Source organism: Culex pipiens, chromosome 2 (assembly GCF_016801865.2).
Source record: "Culex pipiens pallens isolate TS chromosome 2, TS_CPP_V2, whole genome shotgun sequence".
In the NCBI taxonomy this organism is placed as follows: domain Eukaryota; kingdom Metazoa; phylum Arthropoda; class Insecta; order Diptera; family Culicidae; genus Culex; species Culex pipiens.
Genome location: NC_068938.1, coordinates 86,924,733 through 86,937,955, shown reverse-complemented (window position 1 = coordinate 86,937,955; position 13,223 = coordinate 86,924,733). Strand labels below are relative to the sequence as shown.

Here is a 13,223-nt window from a genome sequence, read left to right as displayed (position 1 = left end):
AAAAATATGAATTAATTGATACTGGATTCATTAAAAAGAAACAAATTTAATACATTTCTTTTAAAATTATTAGTACTATCGGCACAGTTAAAAAAATCCCGGGTCCCGAGAATTCCCGGAAAATGGTCAAATTCAACTCTCGATTCACCGGAAATTGAAAATCTCGAGAATCGTCACCCTCTACTCATATAGATCATATAGATCAAACAAAAACATATGTTGCTGTTTGTATGGCCTTGGGACCAAAAGCCTATAGCTGAAAATATTTTCGATAATCAAAATTCGGTATATCGATCGAACTTAATGTACCATGCATCTCCATAAAAATGAATTCCCAGTACGTTTTACTGGAGACGCATGGTACTTTAAGTTCAATTTATGTGCCGAAATCTGAAAAAAATCAAACTATTTGCTCTAAACCATTGCTTTGGCAGTCTCGATTACGAGATTCCTACTCGAAACTAGGTGTCCGAAGGCTTGATTGTTGAGGCAATTGCAAACCTCTTTTTACTCCCAAGCTTCCATCCACCCCGGGATTCGAACTGACGACCTTTGGATTGTGAGTCCAACTGCCTACCAGCGACTCCACCGAGGCAGGACCCAGGGAGACGACTCCTACATCCGGACTGAGATAACTACCTAACCTCTAGGTTAGACCGGGGCCAACATTTACTTCCCCGTCCGACAAAAGGCGTGATCAAACAAATCTCGTCTCAAAATTTGCCAAAATCCGAAACTATTATTTAAAAATATGTTGAGAATTCCAATTAGGAGGCACACTCAAACCCCGATGGTTTGACACCAACTGTTGTCAAGCGAACGGGATCATGTTTTAGTTTGACACCCCTTTTACACGGAATTCACACTCACTATCAAACGTTTGATTTAATAGTGTGCGTGAGCGCCGTGTATAATGTGACAGTTTGTCACTTTTTAGTTTGACTTTGACAAACCAACAGGGTACAAACTAAAAAAGTGTCAAACGAAAAAGTGACCAACCACCGGAGGTTGAGTGTATATAAAAACTGAATTACTTTTCTATGTATTAATTTTTTCTCAACAGTCGTCATCGCAAAATCTGTACATTACAAATAATATCTAGCATGTAAGAAAAATTGTAAGTAATCTACAAAGTGGCACCCCTTTCATTATAAAAAATATTTTTTCTAAGAGAAAAGTTAACAAAAAATCAACTTTTAGGTAACTAATTTTAACACCACCAAGAGCATTGGGTTGTTAATGCAGCCCAGAGATATACTGCCCCTGTTCAGATTTTTGTCCCATATGCATTTTTTGTCACTTTTATGTTATTCATACAGTTTGATTCTGAATCGTGTGCTTTTTCAGAAATAAAAATCAAAAATATCCAATACTTTGTTCTAGAAATCTGGAGTAAATCCAGTTTTTTTCAAGAAAACTTAAAACGTAGCTTTATGTGTAGGACAAACTTCGAATGCGTTTTTTTCTCAACTTGTTGATTTTGCATATGGGACATTTATTTGATCAAAAGCATTCTAAAATTAGTTACAAAAGCAACTAGAAATGTAGAGCTTTGCATTTCAATGGTTATCGGTACTGTTTCAGTGTAAAGAATTTCCAGAAACCCTCAGGCTCGCCAGAACTCGCTGGCATCACGTGAAAACCCAACCAAACTTCTGGTTCTTTACACAGTTAAAAAAAACATATGAGGAATAGGACATTTCTGCGAATCAAGCAATAAATTCTACTAATTAAATTAAAATGAAGCTTAACACAGAATTGTGAAAAAATTCAAAATTTTAGATTTTCAACTGTTCAACGCCAACGTGGTCGACCATCAACAAGCCAGCAGCACTTGGGGCGCCACATTCCCACACAATCCTGGAGGGACCACCGCGATGGTCCAGCGAATAAAAACGGTTGCGGCGCGCCGTCCATTCATCGTGGCCATCTGCTGGTTCTGGCCTTCGGTTAGACTCCAGGCAGGTCTACCTGTTCTGAAAGCGCGTGATTCAATCCCACCAATCGAGATGGGCTATTGATATTGATTGGATTGCGGGCGGTACTTTTTGTGGCCAGGTAAATGGCCACACCAGGGAGACCCTAGCTGGAACCAAGCTGCTAGCGATCAGCCAGTTTAGTGTGGTGTTGCGGGTTTTTTGGAGTGGATTTACTCTACTTTTTTTCTTTGGCTGGAGGACCTAATCGAATCCTTCGGTGCTTTGGTTTTAGCGGCAACAATTGGTTTGTGGGTTAGTTACCGGGGTTGGAATTCCCTCGGCAGGGATAATCAATTGGCAGGAGTTTATGGTCGCTCGGAAGCGAGTGGAAATTATTTTCCTATTTCAAGACAAGAAGTGAAAACTTCTTCCCCTACTAGGGTTCTCGCTGACAAGCTTTAATTTCAAAATTACGAAAAGTCCAAATTCATCAAACCGCTCACGCATCCTGCTCCTTAAGCCACAAGCATTCGACGACCTGCTCGACGGTGGCCCTGCGCTCCACGTCCGGCTCAATGAGGCTGTCAATCAGCTCGAGCAACGTCGGATTCAGCTTGACACCCTCCGGATAAAAGTACTGCTTGGTCTCCTGGCGATGGATCGTTTCCGGCACGTTCGTCTCGTCGAATGGCATCGTCCCGGTGACCATCACGAAGAGGACACACCCCAGCGACCACATGTCGTACCGTTTTGGGTCGTAGAGGATGCCTTTGAGAATCTCCGGCGCTGCATAGGCCACCGAGCCGCAGAAGGTTTTGCTCAGCTGCTTGGAGGCCTCCTCCGCGGGGCACTGCTTGGCGAAGGTGAAATCCGACAGCTTCAAGTGGGCCGGTCCTGACAGCAGGACATTTTCACACTTGATGTCCCGATGGCAAAATCCCTGGCAGTGCATGTACCGAACGGCACTGACCAACTGTCGGAAGAAGTTCCGGGCCTTAGCTTGGGACAATTTTCCCCGCTGAAGGATTCGCTGCAGCAAGTCTCCACAGCGGCAGTAATCCATGAAGATGCAAACGTACGGACCAAACTCAAACACCGAATGGACGGCCACGATGTTCGGATGGGACAAGGCGGTCATCGTTTTGATTTCCCGAGGCAGAAACTGCGAGTACTCCATCGTGCTCTGCTTCCGGTCGATTATCTTGCAGGCACTCCGTTCGGGAAACTGCTGCTGCTGCTGTAGATGGTCACCCTGGAGGCGATGTTCCGAGTAGTAAACCTTCGAGTAGGAACCCTCGCCGATTACTTTACCTATCCGGTAGCCATGTTCCAGCAGTTTTGCTTTGACCTGAAAACGAGTAAAAATTGTTGATTTGAAATCTAACTTTTGAAAAAGTCATGTTTTTACCATCTTACGGGACCACTCGTCGTTTGACGTAGGAGTGACGGAGGGTAAACTGTTGTCTTTATTGGGTTCATTTTCTTGATTTTCCATTTGTGTGGTAAAAAAACTTACTTACACTGTGAATTTTAAATTGTTTACGGAAAGAAATGTTTTTTTTTTGTCAGTGATTTTCTGCTTTTCTTGGAAAGTTAACAGCCTACTTTTTGATAGCAAGTTGTTGTTTATTTTGGAATCATTAAACTTCTAATTTATGAAAATTCCCGTGAAATCTCGTGAAATTTAAAAATGATCTTTAATCAATACTTTAAAAACAGTTTATGCAACAAGTGGCAAAAAAAAAAGATTTTTTCAGCACGAGTCGTACATTTACCCAACTAGTTAACCGAGTTGGATAAATACGACGAGTGCTGCAAAATAAACTGGTTTTGCAACGAGTTCCATGCAACATTTTTTTATATTCTGAACACTCTTTGGAGGAATTCTGTGTCAAATGTTTATGTATTTTGTTAATTAAATGTTTAAATAAAAAAAAAGTAATAATTTTTGAAACAGTACTTTAAAGTGAACTATTCAGCATCCATTTAATTGCTGAAAAGTAGAACTTTTCAACCTTTATTTTGAATCGTGTTACTATTCGATTTTGTTATTTTTGGTACCAAAAAGAAGCCTTTTTTGTCGTTCATGAATGTCAAGAAAAGAAAGTAGTTTCACGATGGAATTGCAACAAAAAAATCACTCAGCAAATGCTCTATCTAAAAAGCCTTTTTTGAAAATAATACTAGTTTTAAATTTCAATTACAAAACAAACATATGACCAAAATTGTTCTAACATTTACTTAATACTACTTTTATTATAACAATGAATGGACGCTTCGAAACCCGGACACCTCATCTTGGTTTATCAATTATTTGGATATAAGTTCGCATTATGAATGTCAAAACTGTGTTATTAGATGAATTCTAACATCAACTTTCATTCAAAGTTGTGTCAAAAATAAAATAAAATTATAAGTTTACCCAAAATGTGAAACATGTCACTGAAATATTTGATAGGCATTTGAAGTTCCGGGAAGACAGAGCAGTTTTTTTTTGGTTTTGATTTCCTTAAATTCAAACAAATTTTAAACATTTTTTTTTCTTGAAAATTTTAACATTTTTTTCAAATATCGATTTTTTTTATGGTAAACAATTATTTGAGACCTAAAGAATGCCATTCACTAACATTTCAGTCCAAATTTGCATGCATTCTCTTAAAACTAACTGTTTATTACATCCTGATGATATTTCTACATTTCCAACTTATTGCATTATTTTTTGGCAGCTATAACAAAAATGATTTGTTACTAAATGTGCGGATTTCGAATCATGACGTTACTAGGGTGGCTCGAACAGCAGAACAGCAATTTTTTATCACGATCAGGCCAGAAAAACCCATCTAAAATTTGGGAGCGATCTACACAGCTAAAAAAGTAATAATCCAGCTGCATGTAAAAGGCCTGGGTGTAAAATAAATATTGCATTATTTTATGCAATTTTATGTAATTTTACACCCTGCAATATGTAGCCCATCAGTATGGGAAACCTACTTGACCGAAATGTCAAGCTAATATATGCGTTTATCCTTACAGCTTTTCATCGGTCTAATGGCCGAGTGGGCTAAGGCGCCAGTCCTTACTGTTGGTGATGGGTTTGAATCCCGTCGGTTGTAACTTTTGTTTGTGTTAGCAAAAATTTTACATGCAGTGTGTAATATATTAAGTGTTTATTTTGACGAAGGTGATGTACATGCTTTTGCATGCGATTTTACCATCGGATTTTTTGCCGGGCCGGGACCGTGGGGTAGAGGTAAGCGTGGTTGCCTCTCACCCAGTCGGCCTGGGTTTGATCCCAGACGGTTCCGGTGGCAAATTTTGAGACGAGATTTGTCTGATCACGCCTTCCGTCGGACAGGGAAGTAAATGTTGGCCCCGGTCTAACCTAGAGGTTAGGTCGTTAGCTCAGTCCAGGTGCAGGAGTCGTCTCCCTGGGTCCTCCCTGTGGAGTCGCTGGTAGGCAGCTGGACTAACAATCCAAAGGTCGTCAGTTCGAATCCCGGGGTGGATGAAAGCTAAGGTGTAAAAAGAGGTTTGCAATTGCCTTAACAATCAAGCCTTCGGACACCTAGTTTCGAGTAGGAATCTCGCAATCGAGAACGCCAAGGCAATGCTGTAGAGCGAATAATTTGATTTGATTTTGAAGCAGACCCGGCTTTCCGCAAAGCATTTTAATTTTGTATGAGAAGTTTCCATGAAAACACTTTCTTTTTTGTTATTTGATTTTTCTATAGTTTTTATTTTTCTGCCAGTTGAAAAACTGCTCAAATGGAAATAACGCTAAATTTTACCCGAAACAACTGCCAGGAGCCAGATAGTGCCATACTTTCTTTGGGAAAGTTTTAGCATTTTTTCTTAATTTGAACGTTTTTTTTAGTTTTTGAATTTTTAGAAAAACGAAAATTATTAAAATTATAAAATAGAAAAGAAGGTTTGCTCATACAAAATTTAAATACTCTGCGGAATGCCAGGTCATCGCTGATTGCTCCCACATATAGAGAGTTGTTTTGAAGTTAATAAAAAAAAGATATTCTGAAAAGGGTTTTTTTTTTTTTCAAGAATTTCAACCAACGTCTTCAACTTCAATGATCTGAAGGAACATCAAAACTTTAAATGAGTTAGCTCAAAATTGGCACAGCTACTTATGTTTACATCGAATCAGTGATTAATAGAAATTTAAGCTGATCAAAAATAATTGTAATTGTAATTGTAATTTTATTGAAAAAAAGTCTAAAAAGTACACAAGAATTTGAGGTTATTTGGAATAAAATTGTTCTGTTTTATTTAATTTCCATAAAAATTTTGTTTTGGAATAAAAGTCCCCGAGCAGACGGAAATAACTTGGGAAGGTCAGTTTTTGATTTTGTGAGAAGATCGAAATATGTTATTGGGATGATCGGATTAGTTGTTAAAATAACAAAAATCAATAACAAAGATTTGTTTGAAGAATAACTTAAACTGTTATTATGTTGTTATTGCAATAACAAACCAATAACACAGAAGGAATCATGAAGGAATAACAAGTTTTGTTATTTTGTGCGGAGAGGTGGAGCAGCATAATAACAAAAAAAGTTATTGTTTTCGTTTATTTGTAATTTGCAAATAAACCTGCAGTTGCCATTAACTGGCCAAAATAATGATCCGGCCGAAATTGGTCAAAATTATCCCATAGTTCTAGCCAATTTTAGCAAAGTCCCTTAGGGGGTATATCAAATAATTAAAAAAATCAACTTTCAAAATTTCAACTTTTTAGAATAATTTCAGCTTAAGGACCCCATTTCATGGCCAAAATAATGACCCTAACAAAATTGGTCAAAATTATCCCATAGTTCTAACCATTTTAAATAAAGTCGTTTAGGGGGTATATCAAATAATTAAAAAAATCAGCTTTCAAAATTTCAACTTTTCAGAATAATTTTAGCTTAAGGACCCCATTTCATGGCCAACATAATGATCCGGCCGAAATTGGTCAAAATTATCCCATAGTTCTAGCCAATTTCAGCAAAGTCCCTTAGGGGGTGTATCAAATAATTAAAAAAATCAACTTTCAAAATTTCAACTTTTCAGAATAATTTTAGCTTAAGGACCCCATTTCATGGCCAAAATAATGACCCCGACGAAATCAATAAAATTATCCCAAAGATCTAAACATATTTAACAAAAGAAAAAATAATAACAGATTGTGTTATGGACACTTAGAAACTTTTCCATTTGTGCGATTTATGGTAATTTTATTTCTATGTCAGTATGCCGAACGAATTACAAATTTTGTTATTAGGAGAGTTTTTGAAATGTATAACATTTCCTCTTATTAGCGTGTTATGAAAAATTTTCAATATAATATCACTTCAATACCAAATTTTGTTATTTTATCAGAAACTGTTATTATTTTTTCTTCTTGAAGTTGAACTTCAGGATAAAATAATAACACTTTTTGTTATTTTAACAGGATTTGTTATTGAAATATTATTAATTTTATTATTAACTTCTGCCCGTGTCGCCGTTGAATTTACAGGATTTAGGCGTAAAAAACAGTTTTTTGTGATTTTTAACGCTTAAAACCTGTAAATTCAACGAGGACTTTTATCCGAAACAAAAAAAAAATACGAAAATTAAAACGGAACCTTTTTTCTAGATAACCTCAAATTCTTGTGTTTTTACAAAAAAGTACTTTCTAGACTTTATTTTTTATTATTTTTTAATCGGTTAGTTATAAAGTTCATTTTAATCCAATTTTGCAATGATATTTTTTCTATCTCTCCTTTTCTAAGCCCAATGAGGCAAATAAATAAATTAACATTTGATTTTTTTCTTCAAGCAATTTAAAAAAACAATCAAAACATTTTTGGATATATTTTTTAATTATTTGGAAAATGAACATTTTAACCATCAGACCTGTAAGAAATAGGATTTTCTTGAACCCCATAATATGTAGTGAGAAATTTTTCGTTAATTTCCCATTTCAAACTTCTTGAGAAAAGATTTCTACAAAACTCACATAAAATTTATGGCCATTACGTAAATACAAATATTGCTAAAATTTCTCACCCCAGCTAAAGTCACCTCCAGGGGCGCCGACTTTGGGGGGGCACGGTACTTTTTGCCCCCCCTAAAATTTGGCTGGGGGGGCAGCCCATACATTGTGCCCCCCCAGAAATTTTGAAAGAAGAATATTGTTATTTCAAATATAAAAAAAAACACAGAAATAATTGAAAATAATATCAAAAACTTAAATGGAACATTATTTGTACAAACGGATAGAATTCTTGTAAGCGAATACGTAAAATAGCTCAAAAACATTTGTTGTTTTCGAAATCACTGACATTTTTTAACAAAATCGTTTACAATTTTCTGGATTTAGATGCATTTTTTTTCTAAATCGACAACGTTTTATCTATACCATTGTGCTCTCTAGGAAAATCAGTAAGCTTTGTACAAGAGCACAGAGGCATCGGTATATGATTTGAGAGATGTCGTCAACATAGATTTTACGGATTTGCTCATAAGAATTCTATCTGTGCATGTTGTTTCAAAAACAAAACCAATGTACTTTTTCCATAGCACCTTATCTACAATCAAACTTACGCAAACTCTTGCGAAAACAATCATCAAGTTTTCAAACGCAATATTCTGCGATTTGCCATTGTAGATCAGGAATTAGCGAATATAAACTGAAACACTTTTCAAAATGGTCATTTGTTGACTGCTTTACATTTACAAAAATGCTGATAAATTCAATAAGTTTTTTAGCAATTTTAAAATGGATTTGAAAAGATTTCACATACAAACCGTTCTATACCAATTTTAGACGAAAAATACAATTGTTTCAAAAAAGTAAATTTTTGAAAACCAGAGCACCGCTTTACTGAGAAGCCGACAAATTAAAACATAATCTGAGACAATTCCACATTATAATCTTAAAACACAAGTGTATCGCCTTCTGCAATTCATGATCAATTTAAAAAAAAAATAAAAAGGCTATAGAAATTTTAACTGCACCCTAAAAAAATGTGCCAAAAAAATCAGGAAGTAGAAAATTCTTAAATTCTGAAATTCTGAAATTCTGAAATTCTGAAATTCTTAAATTCCTAAATTCTTAAATTCTTAAATTCTTAAATTCTTAAATTCTTAAATTCTTAAATTCTTAAATTCTTAAATTCTTAAATTCTTAAATTCTTCAATTCTTCAATTCTTCAATTCTTCAATTCTTCAATTCTTCAATTCTTCAATTCTTCAATTCTTCAATTCTTCAATTCTTCAATTCTTCAATTCTTCAATTCTTCAATTCTTCAATTCTTCAATTCTTCAATTCTTCAATTCTTCAATTCTTCAATTCTTCAATTCTTCAATTCTTCAATTCTTCAATTCTTCAATTCTTCAATTCTTCAATTCTTCAATTCTTCAATTCTTCAATTCTTCAATTCTTCAATTCTTCAATTCTTCAATTTTTCAATTCTTCAATTCTTCAATTCTTCAATTCTTCAATTCTACAATTCTTCAATTCTTCAATTCTTCAATTCTTCAATTCTTCAATTCTCAAATTCTTAAATTCTTAAGTTCTTAAATTCCTATGTTTTTAGATTCTTAAATTCTTTAATTCTATTGTTATTTCTAAATTTCTGATTGTTTAAATTTCTGCTTTTGATTTCTTAACATTTTCAAGCCATGAGTTTTTTTAACCCTGGATTTTTTTTATTCCACAGTCAAACCTCTTTTTATGCGATGCGTTACGTTTTTCTAATTTTCAAATTTCTCTGGAACGACGGAACATTTTTGCAAAATTTTAAAAGCAATTTTTAGATTGTAGGTTCAGATCTACAAAACGCTTTTTGAAGCTTACAAAAATAAAGAGAGGTTTCTCTGTATTTTTTTTTTAATTTTGGAATATTGAATTTGGTGTATCTGTTATTTTTTTCTAAATTGCAGATTTGAAAATGGATTTTTTTTTAAATGTGTATTTGTATTCTTAAATTTCTGAAGTTCTAAATTTTTGCTTTTTACTTTTGTTTCTATTTTTAGAATATTTGTATTGTTCAATTTCTAAATATCTGATAATTTTTATTATTGACTATTACTTCTAGAAAATAACTAAGAATATGCCAATGAGAATGAATTCGCCTTCCAAACATATGAAAAATTCCCCCTAATTAACATTCTCAATCACGTTTTAATAAATTATATATTTCTAAAAAAATGGATTCCGGATGAAAAAAATCCGTATCACATCGTAATAAAATTATTAAAATTCATGATATACAAAAAACATAAACATCTAATCGCCACTCTTACCTATCGATTTCGGAAAACAACCGTGCCCCCCCAACATTTTGGACTAGTCGGCGCCCCTGGTCACCTCATTTTACGTTTCTCGGTCAACGTTTTGGGAACCACAGTGCTCCTATCCATTGATGCCATCTCGAGAGCTGTTACTAAAGCTTAAAACTAATGATCATTTGAGAGTACTAGTAAAGTTTCCAACACTCGCCTTTCCTCTAAACCAACTTACCAGGGCTCGCGGAAGTTGATAAAGATGAAGAAGCCGTCAGGAGGATGTTCGCGGAGGATGACACTTTCCGCCCAAATTTGGTCGGAATTTAATTTTCTTCCCAACTCTCCCACCACTACTTCCACGTCACCGTTACCCGCGTCGTGCCAAGTGACAGTTTTCCTCGGTTTTAGTGATAGTGTAGTGTGGTGAAGTGCTCGCGACACTTTCCCGCGGTAATGAGATTATTGTAAGGAAAATGTAGCCATATTACGCCTCAAGGCCTCTTAGTTAGTAGCACGGTGGCACATCAAGGGCGATAGTGAAATGTACAAGTTCACGTTCACGTCGTAACATTAGCGTGGGGCTTTCTTTTAGTGACCTTAATTTGGTGGAGTTTCTTTTAAAAGTGGTCGTCAAGTGGGGACATCTCATTTTCCCTAGTATTCATGCAAACAAAAATGTTAAATGTAAAGAATTTTGTTTGAAAAATATTAGAAATAGAGATGCATTGAAGAATTGAAGAAATGGAGAATGAGATAAAGCTTCCATGGTTTGTACATCTTCAATTTTACTTTACACAGCAAAAGTTCCCGGGTTCACTCCTTCACTCTGTTTGAGTAAAAACTTTTCACTTTTCCGCTCAATCCGGGCGTAACATTTTGCTAGTTAAACCGTGCGAACAATTCCTGTCGACGGAAGCTTGCAAAAGTGCAACAAACCAATCCCCTGCCAAACCACAGACAATGAGACGTGGGTGAAGATTTTGCGGAAATTGAGAAAACTCGTTCAGCTATGGTGAGGAATTCGGTGCAACAGAACGTCAAGAAGTTGTTCAGCAAAGCCTATTGGAGGAAACATTTAATTTCCGCTTTTAAAAGTATTTTAGCAAAGCTGATTTTCGTCACTGCTTTTTTTTTACTGAGAAATAATCCAAAGCTTCATAACACAGCCACCTCCAGCGAACGAATGTGAAAGTTGGATGGTGGGGTCGAGGGATTGCGCGCTAGTTGGGAAATGAGTTTAAACCGATATCGTGTCGTTAAAATGGTACAAAACTCTGCACCGTGTACCGCATTATTACGCCAAAGCCAAAGCATCACCATGGTGGGGGAAGGCAAGGGTGAAGCCGACAGGGTAACGATTGTTGGAAAACTGTAACGATACTTGACTAATTAAGCTCGTTTGGGAACCGTTTAATTGCGGTGATGGAAAACAGTTGGCTGCGCTGTTAGTGAGTTGGGCAATTTTTCTTAGGCAGGTTTAAAATTTGAGAGTTAGTCATGCCCAATTTTTGATTCTTGAGCTTTAGTATGATTCCTAATCTACTCTAAAATGATTTAGAATTTTCAAATCCAAGATGGCGTCCAAATTGCACTATGGTACATTGGGTGGCCAAGTTTCAAAAAAGTTACCTTCTCCAAATATTTTTTGGTATTTTTTTCTCGAAAGTAAACATTCTAACTAAGAAAAATCCAAATTTTCAAAGCTCTAAGTTTGTTCATTACGGAGATACGCAAGCTGAAACTCAAAAAATGGAGTAAAAAACTAGCGTTTTTCGTAAAAAAGGCTGATTGTTTAATTTTAACATAGCTCAGCCATTTTAAATATTTCATTAGGACAATTATACATCGTTGGAAAGGTAATGAGATAAGCTTTGAAACTATTAATAGATAAAATGTTGTTTCCAAACCAAAAACTGAAGTTTTCATCGAATAACTGAAGCATTTTTTTGACAAAACTTATTTTTTTGTGTTTGTTAATCGAGTACTTTTTTTGCTAACCGATGCTAAACATGAAACTAAGATCACTTGAAAGATTGGATCATAATCTAACATTGCTGAAATTTCCAGCCTGCGATTTTTTGCGTTTTCGGAGATATGCCATTTTGAACATTTACGTTTTATCAAAATTTGCTGCAATCTACATATGCGTCCGTTTATTTCACTTGCTTTGCTACCTACTTCGTGGGCATCGTCGCTTCAAAAATCAATAACTGGTTTCAAGAAGTTCGAAATGACTTTATTGGAATTTTCTGTAGCCTACATTGAAAATTGAGTCCCTTAGTTAAAATAAGGTATTCGTACCGAAGTTTCTCAAGCGAAACTGGAGAATCTCAGTTTGATACCGAAAAAAGTATTCAGCAAAATAATGACTTAGCATGATGAATTTCTGCGATCATTCCATGAAACTGATCCACATTAAGTTCTATGTTGGTTAGTACAAAACATCATAAAAAGTACCTTTAACATATCCTGAAGCCGTCAGAAACTCAATAATCAAAAGACACATTCTCCGGCAATGTACACCTTAGGATGAAATTTTGAAAAGCGTGTATGAGCTATTTGGATATTTTTCCGCGATTCTAGACTACTTGAAGCTTCAAAAATCATGGTTTTCATTAATTGATCATTTGAATATCATTTTGTACAAGTTGGTTAAGTTATGCATCAATTCGTGATTTAATCATCGTTTTAAAACATTTTTCTAAAAACTCCTGGTTTTCAGCGAAATAAAATCCAAAAATTGTTCTTTTGATTGCATTTTGTAGGTTTTTAGTTGTACTAAACGGAAATGTCATGGGTTTGCAGTTTATCTTAAGTTAAGTATTTTTTCAAACTAGTGTTGCAACGTCACGAAAAAGGGACATTTGTTTATGTCAACAAAAAACTAAACATTCAATCATTTTGATATTTCGGATGCTCTTTGTACTTGGAAAGAACTTTCAAATGCAACCTAGAGCGACTTAATTGGTTGTCTAGATCCAAAGTTACAACAGGTTTAAGTTTGCGTTGCAACGTCACGAAAATTTAAATCATATT

The 13,223-nt window shown here is 35.2% G+C and overlaps 2 protein-coding genes across 4 annotated transcripts in view; one reads left to right on the top strand and one right to left on the bottom strand.

The window, feature by feature from the left end:
• Nucleotides 1–13,223, top strand: part of LOC120417363 (inactive dipeptidyl peptidase 10) — a 401,896-nt gene that overhangs the window by 298,200 nt on the left and 90,473 nt on the right. The window lies entirely within an intron of this gene.
• On the bottom strand, nucleotides 2,340–3,509 carry LOC120417365 (testis-specific serine/threonine-protein kinase 3-like). Of its 2 annotated transcripts, none has more exons than XM_052707500.1 (2): nucleotides 3,328–3,509; nucleotides 2,340–3,267 (listed from the first exon to the last, which is right to left on the bottom strand). In XM_052707500.1, the coding sequence occupies exons 1-2, from the start codon at nucleotides 3,412–3,414 to the stop codon at nucleotides 2,419–2,421; spliced, it is 936 nt and encodes a 311-aa protein (XP_052563460.1). In that variant the 5' UTR covers nucleotides 3,415–3,509; the 3' UTR covers nucleotides 2,340–2,418. The 2 variants fall into 2 exon arrangements, with proteins under 2 accessions (XP_052563460.1, XP_039435313.1); XM_039579379.2 differs by having other exon boundaries at nucleotides 3,336–3,509.